The sequence below is a fragment of the Cnephaeus nilssonii genome (assembly GCF_951640355.1).
Source record: "Cnephaeus nilssonii genome assembly, chromosome: 10".
NCBI lineage: Eukaryota > Metazoa > Chordata > Mammalia > Chiroptera > Vespertilionidae > Cnephaeus > Cnephaeus nilssonii.
In genome coordinates this window covers 86,298,952-86,316,753 of record NC_137081.1, presented here as the reverse complement: position 1 = coordinate 86,316,753, position 17,802 = coordinate 86,298,952, and the positions used below count along the sequence as shown (strand labels likewise).

At 43.2% G+C, this 17,802-nt stretch overlaps 1 protein-coding gene across 9 annotated transcripts in view; it reads left to right on the top strand.

Annotated features, from left to right (window-relative positions):
- Nucleotides 1–17,802, top strand: part of CLASP1 (cytoplasmic linker associated protein 1) — a 273,855-nt gene that overhangs the window by 204,320 nt on the left and 51,733 nt on the right. For 8 of the 9 annotated variants that reach the window (XM_079782851.1, XM_079782848.1, XM_079782849.1 and 5 more), the window contains 4 exons: nucleotides 2,701–2,779; nucleotides 3,795–3,938; nucleotides 14,670–14,813; nucleotides 15,849–15,955. In XM_079782851.1, the coding sequence (XP_079638977.1) occupies nucleotides 2,701–2,779; nucleotides 3,795–3,938; nucleotides 14,670–14,813; nucleotides 15,849–15,955 (474 nt within the window). Of the gene's footprint in view, nucleotides 1–2,700; nucleotides 2,780–3,794; nucleotides 3,939–11,447; nucleotides 11,550–14,669; nucleotides 14,814–15,848; nucleotides 15,956–17,802 lie in introns of all 9 variants that reach the window. The other variant, XM_079782856.1, reaches the window with a different exon arrangement.

The following is a 17,802-nucleotide window of genomic DNA, read 5'->3' as shown; positions in this document are numbered from 1 at the left end:
ACATATAAGCCAGAATTAGGGAACATCCCTATACATCAGCTTAGCAATGGACTTATAAAGCATTGACTACAAGGGCGAGGCTGATCCAGGTGATAGTAAATGAGTGAAGTAGGTAAGAGGGGAGGATTATGGGTAATGTGGAGAAGTGTGGTCCGTGGTGGCCGTGTTGGAACCTGGGCCCAGTGGTTCCAGACTTTTCAAGGAAGGTCAGAAATGTGGATTAATGCAACACAGTCAAGAAGTTTTTTTTTTAGAAAAAAAAGGGATGCAGGTTCAGAACGACAAAAATCACAGGACAGATGTGAAATTGAAATGAAATGCTACAAGAAAAACCTAAAGTGCATGGCACATACGAGGTCTTGTGAAAGCCAAATAAAACATTGTGAGCCAGACTTGGCCTATAGGTCACTTGCTAAATTTAAGGGAATTTATGAATGACAAGATTCGTTTCAGATTTTTGGGGGATGGCTGGAATATTACGATTACATTCCCATCCTTTGGTGATTAAGAAAAACTATTATTCTCTTCTGTTAACTTTTCTGGATGTCTCTTTCCTTTAAGAATCCTGTTCTCCTTATATTTGGTCTCAGTCTCTAAAGCATGTTTATCATTCCTTGTCTCAGCAGCTGAGAAGTGTAGCTGCTTAAGGTTACCTGGGATCAGTGTGTGTCCAGGGGCTCAGTGTTTGCTGAGAGCTCTTCCTCGGGTAGTAGACCTGATTGCAAGTCTGCCTCAGCTTCCTGTCCTTTGGCTGTGCCAACAACCAGGCACATTTCCTGGTTAAACACATCAGTTTACGCTACAGAAGAAAGGAGAGACGTTTTGTGTGTGGTTTGTTGACCTGTTTCTTTAATTTATAGCCATGTGCTATGGTAGAAAAGGATGTGCTGTTGGGTCAAGTTTACTTCTTATTAATAATTATAATGCTACCAATACTAGTACTTAGTATGTGCCATGCACTGTACATTTTTCTTATATTATTTCATTTAAATGTCACACCTATCCTGTGATTTTCATGGTTTTGAACCTGAATCACCCCCCTGAATCTTTTTTTTTACTATACTTCTGTAGATTGGAAAAAGTCTCTAAGAGAGTCCCAAGACAGCAGTGCAATTGCTCAGCCTCAATTGTAATAGGTGTTTGCATGCAGGGTCTTTCCTGTTAGTCCACGTGGGCTCCATTATGCAGTTTTACACTGAGATTAGTAAGGCAGCATTTGAAGAGGGAGAGAGCACTGACTTTCACTGGGCAAGAGCCCTTAGTGTCCTCAGTTGGACCAAAGGTGTGAGATGACTAAAGGAAAGGGATTGGTACCAGGTAAGAAATGGAACGGGAGGGGCCTGCAGGGGCCCCGGTTTCTATATATGTTCTGTAGTTGCATGTGGGGGTGTTTTGCTGAGTGCCCCACAGGCGCTGTTCTCGTGATTTTGCCAAATAGAGATTATAAGCACTCACCAGAGGAGGACAGTGCAGTTAGCTTAAGTGAGGTCAGCTGTAAGTTGCCTAATGAGGTGTAAAACTAAGATTTGGAAATTGGCAGTATTTTCCGATAAGCAATATTTAGAAAGATAGCTGGAGAGAAGATGAGCAGACCCCTAGAAGGCAAATAGGAATCTCTTCCTTATAAGTTTACTTAGAGGCCCAGTGCATGAAATTCGTGCACGGGGGGCGTGGTGGGGGGTGTCCCCTCAGCCCAGCCTGCACCCTCTCCAATCCGGGACCCCTCGGAGGATGTCCAACTGCAGTCAGACATCCCTCTCACAGTCTGGAACCACTGGCCCCTAACCGCCCCCCCTGGCAGCCTGATCACCCCTAACGGCCTCTGTCTGCCAACCTGATTGCCGCTAATTGCCCCCCCGCCCCAGCCTGGTCACCCCCAACTGCCCCCCCCCCCCCGTGCTGGCCTGGTTGCCCCTTACTGCCCCCACCCCCCCGCTGGCCTGGTCGCCCCCAACTTCCCCCCTCTGCCAGCCTGGTTGACCCTTATTGCGCCCCTCCCCCGTCAGCCTGGTCACCTCCAACTGCCCCCCTGCTGGCCTGGTCTCCCCTTACTGCCCCCCTCCCCCCCCGCTGGCCTGGTCGCCCCTAACTGCCCCCTCCCCCACCGCCGGCCTGGTCGCCCCTTACTGCCTCCCCTGCTGGCCTAGTCACCCCTCACTGCCCCCCCCCCCCCTGCTGGCCTGGTCGCCCCCAACTGTCCCCCCAGCCAGCCTGGTCACCCCCAACTGCCCCCCTGCCAGCCTGGTCGCCCCCAACTGCCCCCCCCCCCCAGCCGTCCTGATCGCCCCATGCAGCCTCTGTTCAGTCATTTGGTCATCCCTCACTAACCCCCCTGCTGGCCTGGTCGCCCCACGCAGCCTGCTGTTCTGTCGTCCATCCGGTTGTTTTGGTTGTGACGGCCCCTGGCTTTTTAAGTATTAGGATTCCTTAGTATCAATTTTTAAACTAGCATACTCAAAGTAAGTTTAGTATGTGTTTTGAGATGTTTAACAAGATTTCCTTTTTAAAAATGTTTTCTGTAATGCGTATTACTTTAGTATTTAATATAAAATGAAAAGTACTGTTTAAAAATGTAAACAGGCTTGCATTTACATATGTTAATCTACAATAGTTTATTTTTTGTTTTTATATGGTTTTACATTGTTTTTTTGTTATAAATTTTTCTTAAAGAACAAGCACTTTTTTTTTTTTTTAACCCAGGGACTCCTTTCCATTTGATCAACAATTTAACATTTTGATGAGATTTATTGTGGATCAAACTCAGACTCCTAACCTCAAGGTTGGTAATGATTTGTCCTTACAATTCAGTCGCTAGACGTCGAATCAGTTTCCTTGTATTTGCCGGTTATGCTTACACCTGCTGGGAGCGTTCCTGTCCACCTCTTTGTGTACTTGCTTTCATTTCTTTTGGTTAAGTACCCAGTAGAGAAATTGCTGATTTATTGGGTGGGCATATGTCTAACTTTATTTTAAACTGTTAAGATGGTTGTATTATATTCCTACCAGCAATTTTATGAGAGTTCTAGTTGTTCCACATCCTTGCCAACATTTGGGTATTATTACTCTGTCACAATATTTAAACTAGAAAATTCTGATTTGTTGAGATACATGTTTCTTATTGGAACTTTTAAAAATAAATATTAGCATTCTAACATATGATTAACTTGTTACATGTTGTTGTAAAATCATACCTGTAATAACAAGACTAAATTGGAGGCAAGATATGTGTTCATTTGAGTTAAGTCATGTACATCACCTGTTCTTTGATCATTGGGGTTTAGGATAGGCCCCATCAATAGCAACCCTTTTCTCCGGAGGTCAGAACCAGTTGGGACATCAGTGGAGAGGTTGGGGCGGAGTATCAGCCTGGTTACTGAACATGCTCCCTTGCAACACATGGCCTAGACTGTCTAAAAAGCAAAACTAGCTACAGCCTTGTACTTGCCATCCCGGCCCCTGGCAGAGCTCGAAATCCCTCGTCCTCCCCACAAGGGCTCCGCCCTCTGCGTGTCCTGCAGTGAGGCGAGGAGTGAGGCAAGGAGTGGGCACGCCTTCCCTGCCGGCCCACTGCTCTAGAACTGGGGAGCATTGGGCTGCATGCACTCCTGTGCCACACTCACCTCTCAGTCACCCCACGCTTCCTGTCCTGATGGGTGCTGGCTCCATGTGGGACCACAAACCCAGCAGAAGGGTGCTGTCGCCTCAGTAGGGTTTACTTTTCTCTGATGATCAGTTAAGAATTCTACTCAGACTTATAAAGCGTACTTAATGTTCGTAATGATGGGATCTTTCAGGTCAAAGTTGCAATCCTGAAGTACATTGAGTCTCTCGCCAGGCAGATGGATCCAACTGACTTTATAAACTCTAGTGAGACCAGGCTTGCTGTTTCTAGAATTATAACCTGGACAACAGAACCAAAGAGTTCCGACGTGAGAAAGGTACGTCCAAGGCGCTGCAGCGCAGCCTTCCTGACAGGCTGTCCTGCTGTCCGAGAAGGAGCCTTATCTTATCCTGAGACTGGCAGCCCCCCCCCCCCCCCAGACAGGCAGGCTCTGGCACTCCCCTGGGAAAGCCTAGACTTGTCTCTTGCCCCTTCTCTTCTCTCTCCAGCTCTCCCTCGTTCCAGTTTGTGAATGTTAAAGATCTGAAATCTTGTATGAGGGGTTCATGGTTTTCTTAGGCATCTATTTATCTTCTTAATGTGAAAGCAGGTTAGGGTCTCTTACAAGAAACTGGTTTCCCTTAAGTTAGTTTTATGTCATGTGCTTTGAAGATAGACTTAGGTCTAAGGCTACCTGGCCATATGGGGCCTAATAGGAAAATGTGGTTGAAAGTTTGCTAAGATATAATGAATTCTTGAATTTAAAAAGAGCACAAACCTTCCTGTTCTGTACCACATTTGGAACACACACTCTTTGATTTGGGGAGGGAGGGAGGGAGGTAGAGTTCATATATTTGAGACACCCTGATACCAAGGTGGTGTTTTGTTGTTGTATTTTAAGCCCCCAAAGAGAAACATGTGCTACTTTCTTCTGAAATGACATAGTAAGTAGAAAGCATAGGATACTATTATTTCTATACTAGGCAGTATTCTGCCTCAGGACTATTATGAAGATTAATTAATTTATATAGAATATTTTACCAATTCCTGAACCATCATACGCACAAATAAATATCAGGCTTTATTGTGTTTGTTGTTTCTATTATTCTCTTCCTGTCAGTGTCATGGTCTTCTATGCTTAAATTTCACAAGTGGCTATTGTTATTTTACTTTATATATAAACTAACTAGCCTTTATATATATATAAAAGTACTTTTAAAAGCCAGATTTCTGCTTTCAGACTAAAAGTACTTGATTTTGGTAATGCTATATAATAAAGAGGCAATATGCAAATTGACCCTCACACCCTTGAGTCAGAAGATGGCCGCCCCCACCTCGTCACAAGATGGCCGGCCGGGGAGGGCAGTTGGGGGGGATCAGGCCTACAGGGGAGGGTAGTTGGGGGCAACCAGGCCTGCAGGGGAGGGCAGTTGGGGGCGACCAGGCCTGCAGAGGAGGGCAGTTGGGGGAGACCAGGCCTGCAGTGGAAGGCAGTTGGCGGTGATTGGGCCTGCAGGGGAGGGCAGTTGGGGTGACCAGGCCTACAGGGGAGGGCAGGTGGGGGTGATTGGGCCTCTAGGGGAGCAGTTAGGTGTCAGTCAGGTCATCAGGGGAGCGGTTAGGGGGCTATCAGGCAGAGTGGTTAGGGGCAATCAGGCAGCCAGGCAGGCGAGTGGCTAGGAGCCAGCAGTCCCGGATTGTGAGAGGGATGTCCGACTGCCGGTTTAGGCCCAATCACCTAAACCGGCAGTCGGACATGCCCCGAGGGGTCCCAGATTGGAGAGGGTGCAGGCTGGGCTGAGGGGACCCCCGCCCCCCTCCTCCTCCCCACCCCCCCACCCCCCACCCCCCCAGTGCATGAATTTCGTGCTCCGGACCTCTAGTTTATGTATAATTATGAAGATTGCATTTTTTTCTTCTGTATCATACTCCTTCCATAGTCACCCCTACCAGCCATCCTTTGGCCTTGGGGAGAGTGGATAATGTGGACCACTTGGGTCTAGGCAGGGATAAAGGAAAGAATGATTCCAAGGAATACTTAATATATTTTCAAATGCAAACGAGCACTTAGCTCCTTCTCTAAAGGAGCTCAAGGAGCCCTGGCTGGTGCGGCTCGGTTGCTTGGAGCGTCATCCTGTGAACCAAAGGGTTGCTGGTTCAATTCCCAGTCAGGGCACATACCCAGGTTGCAGGTTTGAAGAAGAATCAAAGAATTCTCTGAAAGGTTTCTTTGGAAGGATCACAGTTCGTGTACTTCTCGAATTCATTGTATAGTAATAAATGAAGTTGTTCAAGGTCAAAGCAACAAAGGCAGTTATTAAAGCACTTATTTAAAATTGTTTTTCTAATAATAATATTTTTGATTGACGATCCTTTTGTAAAATTTCTCAACATGTATCAAAAAAGCATTTCACTGGCAACCTTTATTTTAAGCATTAAGCCAGCTTTGGATTAGAGAGGTACAGTGGGAGGTGGTTAAATGATTTGGTGGATTTGTAAGTCAAAAACCGATATTCCTTTTTTTTTTTTAATATATTTTTATTTATTTCAGAGAAAAAGGGAGAAAGGAGAGAGAGATAGAAACACCAGTGATCAGAGAGAATCATTGATTGGCTGCCTCCTGCAAGCCCCCTACTGGGGATTGAGCCCGCAACCCAGGCAATTGCCCTTGACCGGAATTGAACCCAGGACCCTTCAGTCCGCAGGCTGACGGCTCTATCCACTGAGCAAAACAGGATAGGGCTCAAAAACCGATTATTTCTGTTGTAGTTTTCAAAATCACAGATCAGCCAGTAAATACAAAAGCCTTAAGTACAGCCTTTTATCTTCAGTAATAGCACATAAGTGTATGTGCATCTATGTGAGTGTGTGCTTATAATAAGGGCCTGTATGGAAGCAACTAACTCTGAACATAATCTCCGTTTTCTCTGGACATGCACATTAAAAATGTGAACTAGGATTTAGCATCCTAACTTTTCTAATCAGGACATTACAGGAAGTTTTTCCTTGGTTTATCTGGCCTGGCGCTGCAAAACATTCAACTTATTTTAATACTAGCTTAAGTCATATATGGTCAGGATATTAAATTTATGGCCAGTAATCACAGAGTTCATTTACTGTTCGATCTTCAACACTTAATTTCAGTTACTTTGGGTCATGCAGTGCTTTTCACAAAGCCTTGTCTCGCTGGCATCTGCTGCTGGTGCCTGCCCTCACTCCCCTCCCCATCGTGAGGACACAATACCTCACCTTCAGACCGGGTTCAAAACCAGGTTCTGGGACAGTAATTTTGATGTTGAGAGGCGTTTGAAAAGCTTTACATTAAGGTTTTAATCCTGGTTATAGTTAAAATCAACCTGGATACCTGAATTCTACCTGGGTAATTTGACTTAATTGGTATCGTGTAGAGCAGGAACATTGTTTTGTGTCTAATTGGGATTCCCTCCATTCTTGGCTGATTTTTAATATAGAGTTGAGACCCATTATTTTAGATTTTTACCCTGGGTCTGAACCTCAAGACATACAGATTGCAGATGTAGTCTTGACCTGGTACCCAATCTCGACTATGTCAGCAATCTGTATCTTCAAGACTAGGCCAGGCCCTGCTGTTCCCCAGTGCCTTCCCCACCCACCTGCTTTTGCTCACCTTGTGTGCTCAGCACCTAGCACAACACCTATAGGAACAAAGTAGGCATTTAATGAATTAATGAATGCTAAACACCCCTAGAGAAATTATCTAGCTTCAGGTAACATTTTGCAGCTATTATTTTCAAAATCATCGTCTTGGAAGTTCCCCTCTTTGACTTCTTTATTGGTTTTCTCTTACATAACTACCACAAACTTAACAGCTCAAAACTACACACATTTATTATCTCGTAGTTTGCGGCTCAGGGCATGTGTCCTCTGGGTCCTCTGCTTGAGTCCTTATCAGGCTGCAGTCAAGGTGTGGTCTGGGTCTTCCCTCTCTTCTAGGCCACAGTCCTCTTCCAGCTCCCTGGTTCTTGGCCAGATCCAGTTCCTTCCAGGTGTAGGGCTGACGGGCCTGCTTTCTTGCTGACTGTCAACAGGGGGCGTTCTCAGCTTGTAGTGGCTATTTGCCATCTCCTGTCACCTGATTGTCTCCACAACATGGCAATAGGATTCTTTAAAGCCAGCAGGAGAGTATTTGAAGAAATAATATCCCAAATTTGATGAAAACAATCTAGTATACAGCTAAGCAGCTCAGGAAACTCCAAGTGGGGTTTAAAAAGAGCACTACACCTAGATACATCATAATAAAACCATTGAAAGGTGAAGACAAAGAGAATCTTTAAAGCAGCCAGAGGAAGCAGCTCAGCATCCCCCAGTGATCCTCAGTGTGACCCACAGCTGGTTTCAGTTGCACCTGCAGAGTCCCTTCTGCCCTCTAACAGCTCGGGCGACGCTCCGTCTTAGTCATGAGCGCCCTTCTCTGCAGGAGGGGACTGTGCAGGCTTGTGCAGCAGGAGACAGGAACCGTGGGCCTTTCAGTGTTTTGCCTACCAAGTGGGTTGGCAGGAATCTTTCATAGTTACCTGGTTAAATAGGGAGCTTTTTAAACTAACTGCCAGTCGTGATAAGGTTCAACTTAGCAGATGCACCTTCGCTTTCTGGGAGCCATCTGCAAAGGCTTTCCGTTGTGCATGCGCAGCACCAATGAGTAAGCGCTGCGGCCCAATTCAAATAGGTGTCCTCTGTCCCATAACGACTTGCCCACACATCAGGGCACTGCAGAGTAAGTCTTCCCAAAGTCGCTTTATATGAATGCTCTGTTTTCATGTACCATCATTCTACATTATATTAATGCTAGAGGCCCGATGCACAAAATTTGTGCAAGAGTAGGCCTTCCTTCCCCCGGCTGCTGGTACCGGCTTCCCTCTGGCACCCGGGACCCGGGCTTCCATCCGGCCACCAGCAGGCACCCAGGACCCAGGCTTCCCTCGCAGCCTTGGCTTCGTCCAGAAGGAGATCTGGTCTAATTAGCATATTACGCTTTTATTATTATAGATAATTATAGATAGATACTGTTGTAGGTGATGCAGCTGCCTTACCCAAAGTATTGGAGATGTATTTGAAAGACTGTCTACATGAATGTAGTAGCTAAATAAAAAATATTTAGAAATTGTGATTATTTATTACTCTGCTCTAAGATCTAAAATTGTCGTTATCATTTTAAAGCTATAAAATATAAAACAGGTTATTTTATTGTTGTTGTTAATCCTCATCCAAGGATATTTTTATTTTTCCATTGATTTTTTAGAGAGAGAGGAAGGGAGGGAAGGGGAGAGGGAACAAGAGAGGAAGAAAGAAGAACATTGATGTGATAGAGACATACATATTGATTGGCTGCCTCCTGCACATACCCCAACCGGGGCCGGGGATCAGACCTGCAACCAAGGTACATTGCCCTTGACCCAGAATCGAACCCGAGACCCTTCGGTGCACCTGACACTCTAACCACTGAGAAAACTGGCCTGGGCTAAAACAGGTTATTTTTATCTGGATGATTGAATACACTAAAGACACTCTTACCTGTTTCTTTTAAATAGATGTATGTTTTTCCTCTTTCATTTACAGAGTTATTAAAAGGTATATCAAGTGCTAGGGAAATCTTGGTGACTTAAAAGCACTTTACGTCCTAGCCGGTTTGGCTCAGTGGATAGAGCATTGGCTTGTGGACCAAAGGGTCCTGGGTTCGATTCAGGTCAAGGGCATGTACTTCGGTTGCAGGCTCCTTCCCAGCCCAGGCCCTGGTCAAGGCACGTGCAGGAGGCAACCAATCAGTGTGTTTCTCTCACATTGATGTTTCTCTCTTTCCCTCTCTCTTCCACTCTCTCTAAAGTCAAGGAAAAAATATCCTTGGGTGAAGATTAAAAAAATAATAATAATAGTAAAAGCACTTTGTGATCATGAACCAAATTCTATTGTCCTTTAGTTTTTTAAAAGTAGAGTGAGGTTATATTCTAAATACTAGAAAACTGCCGAAACCGGTTTGGCTCAGTGGATAGAGCGTCGGCCTGCGGACTCAAGGGTCCCAGGTTCGATTCCGGTCAAGGGCATGTACCTTGGTTGCGGGCACATCCCCAGTCGGGGGTGTGCAGGAGGCAGCTGATCGATGTTTCTCTCTCATCGATATTTCTAACTCTCTATCCCTCTCTCTTCCTCTCTGTAAAAAATCAATAAAATATATTTTTAAAAAATAAATAAATAAATACTAGAAAACTCCTTCAGTCTGAAATCTATGCAGTAAACTTTCATATTGGCCCCACGCTTGGAAAGTATTAATTTTATACAAATAATACATGGGACGTTTGTAGACATTATAATTCATTTCCACATCTATAAGGTCATATTTGGGAAAACTCTGATTTTTTTACTGTATGATTTTTAGTATTTTGTTTCCCTTTTTATTTAGTGTTTGGAGTGTTTCGTGTTGGAAGAGAGGGGTGTTTAAATATTTAAGATGTTTTGAAAAGGAGGAAAGAAGCACATCCAAAGCCCGTGTGCTTGTCAGGCCGAGACTGACGGCCTCGATGGAGAAGCCCACCCGGACCTCGGCTGGGCTGAATTCCCAGAGACTGTTTCCTTGCTGTAGTGTGGGAGTCCTGGCTAGTGTGGACCAGGCTATGCGGAAGTATACTGGACCTCCCTTCATGCACTGCATCTGTGTTAAGATAGTAGAATGCATCAACAGCAGAAAGTGGATTCTAGAGTTTGACCTCCCTTTGACTTCTGCCTGGGCCACTCTTTCTGTAATCCTCACCTGAGGATTTTTTCTGTTGGTTTTTAGAGTGTGGAAAGCGGGGAGAGAAACATCGATGTAGGAGAGAGATGTCGATTGGTTGCCTCCTGCATGCGCCTTTCCTGGGGCAGGGGATCCAACCTGCAACCCAGGTACATGCCCTTGACCGGGAATCCAACCTGTAACCCTTCAGTGCGCAGGCTGACACTGCACCCATGGAGCCGCCAGGCCAGGGCTGCGTCTGTCACTCTTTAGTGACATGAGCAAGTAATTTAACCTCTGAGTCCCTTTGACTTATTTGTAAAATGAGAATAATAACACTTGCTTCAGACATTATTGGGAGGATAGAAACAGCTGAAGGTGCTTCGTTTGCTGTTGTAGCTCTTGCTACTGCTTGAGGATTGTTTTGGTTTTGTTGTTGCTGATAGTGGAACAAATTGAAAACCAATTTTTTTTCTGGCATTAGGAAGATTTCTCATCAGTTAAAGGGAGTGTGGTAATGACAGTAGAATTTTGAACGATATGTTTATATTTTAGGATTCAGAATCCCTTTGCTTATCATATGTGATTCTCTAACATCTAGCATCTACTTTGTCAGAGGAAATAACAGATTAGCCCCCAGATGTTGTGAGAAATGTGGGAAATGAAGATGGCAAAGAAAAGAGGCTGTTCCTGGAGCGGGAAAAGCATACAAATAGCCTTCAAAAGTTGAAATTTCAAAAATTGAAAAAACGTTAAATTTCTAATTATAGATAGGCAGTTTGGCCTACTGAAAGCTAAGGATCTTACCATTGACACCTGTCTCGGCTGAGCTGTGACTGCCCTTTCCGGCCTCACTTTGACCTCTGACCTTCTGCTTCCGCAAGAAGACTGCTCCTTCCAGGAAGGATCTTGATTGTCAAGGGCCTAGCAAACGATCGAGGTTAAAACTGGGAGTTGCTACTGTTACTCTTCTTAATCTCAGCGTAGGATCATATGTGTAGGTCATCTTCTAAAAGGAGCCGCATGCTTTTCCAGCTCCGGTAACCATGCCTTATTTAAGCACTTCTGCTTCTCTGACGAATCCTCCCGCCTTTCGTGTTGTAGTCCCCGCTGCAGCGTAGTCGCGTAGGTGAGGATTTCCCCACTAGGTCAGCTTCAACCTGCTCTGGGCGTGGAGAAGGAAACTTGGAAGAAACTTGTAAACAGGTAGATTTAAAACTGTGCTTATTTGAAAAGATATTTTACTGTTTGCACTTTAGAATATTAATACTGATTACCTTTGTGGAGATACTGAGAAGATTTTGAAGAAACCTAAAATTAATATAATTCTGTGTGAGTGTGTGTGAAGCTGCATAAATGTTTGTGTTTTGGTATGTTTTTATGATTAACTCCCTTTCCAAAGAAATCGCCACATCCAGTGCAGACCTCTACCCTATTTTCATGGACCAGTAAAGGACAGCTTCTAAGTAAGAAATACCTGAAGGTTTTCAAATACCTTCTCTTCGTGGTTTTCTAAAGTAATTTTAATGACAGTCTGAAGGGAATAGTAATAGTTGCTTAATCAGCAAACTCCCCTTCCTCCCCAATTTTACTTTTCCCCTGAAGCGTTTGCCAGAGCGCCGTGACTCCCTGTCCAGAAGGGTTATTTTCTGCTGTGAGGTGCACAGCCGATAACCTTGGGGGCTCTCACACAGCAGCAGTGACATTGGAAGAATCCTTCACCCTCACCCCCCACAAATTCTGTGTAGGGGCGTGAATGGGAATCATTTCTTTTTACAGTTGTTATTTAATCTTTAAAATAAATTGTCCTAGCGTCGTTCATTAGGAAAAGTCAGCGGTTCTCTGGAGGTTTTGTGTGGCTACGTAGTGCCTTTTGCGGAAGGCACGAGTTCAAAGGTGGGACAAGAACCTGCTCCCCTTGATTTGTTACTGAACGTGGGCTGTGCCCAGGTTTTTTCCGGTGCGTCTCTCCAACTCATCCCCATATTTGGAATTATTTCTTTAGTGGGAGGATATTGATGGTAATGACAAATACAGCTCAGTTTTCTGCTTGGATTCTAGTATTCTAGCTTCTCACTGACACAGAGGGTTGTAGATAAAATATCTTAGGGCCATATGCTTTGATTCCTTTTGAAACTTGGATTTAAAATATTTTTTTAAATAATATATTTAAATTTCACTTTTTATCCATTTCTGGAGCTTGAATCTCATTAGAAAAATATTTTATTTTGAAAATAGCTTTAACCCAAGGCATAACTTTTGAGAACTGTATAAAATCAAATGCATTTTATATTTTGGAAAAAATGTAAAAATAACTTGTATTTATTTATATGTGTAAACCACACACATATACCATCTGTCCATCGAGTTATGTTTTCAAAATTCCCTGTCTTTCTATTTGATTTCTTAAAGAAATTCAACTTTTGTATTATTGAGAGAAAGTTCATTAGTGGGTCAAAGTTAAATCTACTGCACTTTTCCCCCACGTGACGGAAAGTTACTAATGTTAAGTAGCCATGAATCAGCACAATCTCTAGGCCCATCATCGTGCAGCCTTCATGGTCCTCAAAGATCCCACCCATTCTGTAATTTACTTCATGTAAAACCTCAAGTAAGTGTGTGGCATTGGATATCATGTCACTCTGGGAAGCATATACTATTTCCATTTTATAATTTTCAAATGTCATTTTCATTCAGCCAAAAAGTAATTGCCTAAACTTTCTTATTAAATTTGGTCAGCATTGATTTCCTCCCCTGCTAAATTAAGTCTGCTTCTTCCTTTCCCTTTGAAGTGCAGTTTTTCCTGCATGCACTTTTTCTAACATCTAATACAATGTGTTTTAAATGCACAGGTTCCTTTGCATGTTTTTTTGGAATTTGCTCTTATACAAACATTGAAATCATGTTACTAGTATATTAAATGGGTGGTGGAATGGATTTCTCCAGGTAATGATTTATTAAGAATGATACAATAATGAAATAGAGAATTGTATATTTTAGTACAATTATAATAACATTTTGGTCCTGTCATGAAAGCACCTGGCCTGTTGTGATTTAATAGGAATGGAAAGGTTACTAACACCTGTGTTTGGAGGTCAAGAGAGAAAAGTAAGATACTTTTGCCGGATGCTATGTATAGTGAATCATTATCGATATGTTTGACATATTGAGAAATAATTTTTGATTATTCTGTAAAGAACATCCTACTGATGTTTTAACATTCATAATTAATTTTTATGTTTGGTTAAATACATTTGGGTCTTTGGATTTTTTTTTTTCTTTCTCCAGGCATAAACAGCAATTTTGTCTTTACCAAAAATTAATTTTCACATTGTAAAAGCATTGAAATATTTTGTGATGCTTATTTCCAAAGAATTTCTCAGCAGATTTTTTGGGGTAATATTATATATTATGGGGAAAATATTCACAATAATTACTGCAATGCTAAAAATTACAGTCTTTGGAAAAATAAATTTACGCTTTTAGTCAAAAGATTTTCATAATGTGCTTTCCTTTCTTTTGACTCTTAGAAATTGGTAAGAAATGCCAGTTAGTACTTAGTAAAATGTTCTTTGGCGTAGTTTTTCTAAATCAAACCTTTGTAACCCATTCCTTAGGCGTTGTGTGTAAGCTCCGAGCGCCGGCTGCCGCACCAGCAGCAGAGCTTGCTGGACAAGTGCGAGCCTCATTTGGCACTGCTGCTCCGGCTAATTGCTTTTCCCCACCTGCCGCTGTGGTGGTTACAAGCAGTCCTGCAATATGTTGTCCCATTAATAAGCAAAGGTAGAACATTTTCTGAAAGGCAAAATAATACATTTTTAATTTGTATCATGCATTTCTGCTTTGCTTCTCAAAGACTGTCTCTTTCCTCAATTCAGAGGTGTGAAGGTAGGAGTTTTTCAGATGCATTTAAGCTGTCTTTTTCTAGTATTCTCAGTCACTGGGCGTGGGGTTGAGGAAAGCGGACTCTCAGGGTAACCCGGGAGCTTGTTTAGAAGCGTGTTGTATGTATTTACCAGCTTCAGCCCTAGTGCTCAACAGCACAGGAAAGCTTTCGGAGTTTATGATGAATGTGCTACACAAGTCCAAGGCCAGGGCATTAAATGCACCCAGGACTTATTTTCCAGGTTGAAGTGAGACTATTTATAGTTGATGATATAATTTTTTCCAGGTACATTTTATTTTTGTTTTTTATAGCAAAGATGTCCTTTTATTATTTATTTTATTCATATAAAAATGTTCTCTTTTAAAAACAATTTTCATGAATATTTTGACCAAGATATGCTGTTGGACACTCCATAAATTAGCCATGTCTTCTTTTCCTAGGCTGCACAGATTGTGCTAATATCGCTGTTTGAGTTGAACACTCCTGAATTTACTATGTTACTTGGTGCCTTGCCCAAAACATTCCAGGATGGTGCCACCAAACTCCTGCATAACCACCTCAAGAATTCCAGCAACACCAGTGTGGTGAGTGCTTCGGCCACGTTGGTGCCTTTGTGTACTGGCCATGGCCTCTGTGTGTCCCTCGTCTAAAGCTTGCTCTAACAGCCAGCTTGCTTCCTCTCTTTTAATAGACTGGGTGTCTCAAGAGTGGAAGACCAGTTTTAATCCTGCCATATTCCCAATGAATGAATGAGAATGAACCTGGTATTTAAATATGGCCATTTTCACCCTGGTCTGTTTGCTAAATGGCTGGAGCGTCAGCCTGCGGACCAAGGGGTTGGGGCTTCGATTCTGGGTCACAGGCTCAATCCCTGGCCCAATTGGGGCACATGCAGAAGGCAACCAATTGATTGTCTCGCTTACATCTATATTTCTCTTCTCTTCTCTTCTCTTCTCTTCTCTTCTCTTCTCTTCTCTTCTCTTCTCTTCTCTCTCTCTCCCCCCCCCCCCTTCCCTCCCCTCCTTTCTCTCTAAAAAATAGGGTCAATGTAAAAAATATCCTTGGGTGAGGATTTTTTTAAAAAAGTAAATGTAGCCATTTTCTTTTTCTCTCCTTTTTTTGAAAGATTTTTTAAATTGATTTTTAGAGAGGGGAATGGAGGGAGGGAGGGATTGATAGACAGAGAAAGAGAGACATTGATGTGAGAGTGAAACATTGATCTGCTGCCTCCTGCACATCTACTGGGGATTGAGCCTGAAACCCAGACATGTGCCCTGACCGGGAATCACACCGGCCCCCTTTCAGTGATGATGTTCTGCCAACTAAGCCACACTGGCCGGGACAATATGGCCATTTCCTTAAGTTAGGTTATTCAGTCAGTTACCTGCTTTTTTATACTGTAAAGATGTAAATGCTCAATTGTGTCTGTTACTCTAGCACAGATGGCATCAGTTATTCAGTTTCAGGAATGCCTATATGAAAGTCATCCATTTTTTTGTTTAATATGCACTTAAAATTGGCCCCAAGGATTCAGAAAAAGGATGAAAAGGCCAACGGAAAAGTGGACCATATCCTGTATTTAGCCCTGGAGTAATGATGCTTATTCTGCCTTCACCCAGGGCTCTCCGAGCAACACAATTGGCCGGACTCCTTCCCGACACAACAGCAGCCGGACCAGCCCCCTGACCTCACCCACCAACTGTTCCCATGGGGGCCTGTCTCCAAGGTAATGAGATTCGACAGAAGTGAAGACACTGAAGTGTAGCCTATTTTTATATTTTTTACCAAGATTAATGCCAAAAAGTGTATGGGTATCAGGAGATCATGGATTCCAGTCCTCAGCCAGATCTTAACTGAATAATCTTGGGCAACATCTACAGTGAAACGCGTGGTTTGTACTGAATGTTCTCTGAGATTCTTCTAACTCTGAGCACTGTCCAGTACCTTAAAGGTTTTGAAGCTAAGAAGTTACGTTTAGCACGGCTATACATAGAAACTGTTAGAAACTCATCGCCAGTCCTCTGAGTGGTGGGAGCACTTGGAGAGGGTGTTTGGTCATTTACACAGCCCTTCCGAGCCCGCCCGCACGTAGTCGGGGTAGTTTTGCAGCCCAGTGCCCGTTCCAAGCATAGCTGCTATCAGTCTGGGCTCGTGTCTGCAGCAGAATGCTGCTCTGGGGGAGGGAGTAAGAACCCCAGAACTGAACTTGGAGCAGCATTTCAGACTCACTGAACATTGGCCTGTGGAGTCCGAGGCCGTGGCTGAGAAGAGAAGATGCTCTGCCTCAGGACCTGTAGTTAACGCTGCTCCTCCCGCCGGGGTCGCAGCAGTCTGCAGGTGGCTCTGGGGACCTGGCACGTGCTGGAGGCCCCCAGGGCCTCCACTCAGAGTAGTGACTCTCCAGGCCAGACTTTGTAGGTGAGAGCCAGAGCCGGGCCTGCCAGCGCCGTTCATGCTGTGCTGTCTACAAGAAGTCCAGGTCTTCGGGATCACTGACAGCAAGAATTAAGGGGCTGTGTCTTAAGGGTTGCTGACATCAAGATCTTAAAATTATAATAGTGCAAGTGTGCCATTTTCCCTTTAAGGAGTACCTCTCTAGTAGGAAGATAATCAAAACACAGAGTGCCTTTAAATTTTTATTTTTAAATGATCAAGAGTCTCCCATACTCCTCTGTTCTTACCCGTGAATTTCTCTTTAGTTCCTCAGGTTATCGTATAAATATTTTGGGACATAACAAATTTGTATTTTTCTCTTGGTGAAACCAAGTGTTCTGTACGCCATAGTACCCTCCTGTTCATATTGCCTTAGGGTTATTCATCCCAAGGCCCCTTCCCAGCACCATAAGTAAAGTCTGATGTTATGACTCCAAGTCGGGGCTGTTGTCATGATTCGCAGCAAGCCACTCTAATTAGACATTTGAGACCAGAAACTCATGAGAATGTGTCTGACTTTCCACAGGTGTGGCTGAGGCTCGGCTGGCCACTTGTTTTTAATGCTAACATCTCTGTCTGTGTCACAGTGTATGATTGTCTTGAGTGGCCCGGGGTCAGTGCTAGCAGCTAAGTCACAGAGTTCTCTGGCTATAAAGTGTTGCTTCTGGAAATGATACTTTGCAACATCAATGGGAAATATGTTCTTTCATAATACACAGATCAGACTTCTTATGTTTTAATTATTTCATTATCAGGGTGGTACACTCTCTGGGTAATAAACAAAAGGTAAAACTCAAATTAAGTATTTTATTAATTGTGCTAATAGTCTAAGTAAAAGATTGTTGGGAGCTGCTAGCATAATTTATTAGAGCTAAGAATTGTCTAAGTATTAATCTCATGGATCCCTAAATTATTAAAAATTTTAATTTCTTTTTTCCAGATCATCATTCATTCTTAATTGGCTTAACTTTAATGTTTACTGCTAGGGTTACAGGTCAGTAGAAGAAATGAAGAGATTTATTTTCTATATTAAAATGTCTAAGTGTGGCCTAAATAGTTTTTTGGTTAAAAAATTCTTCTTTAGGGAATTACTTAGTTATGTAGTTTCTTTTTTTTTTTTTTTCTTTCTTAAATATATTT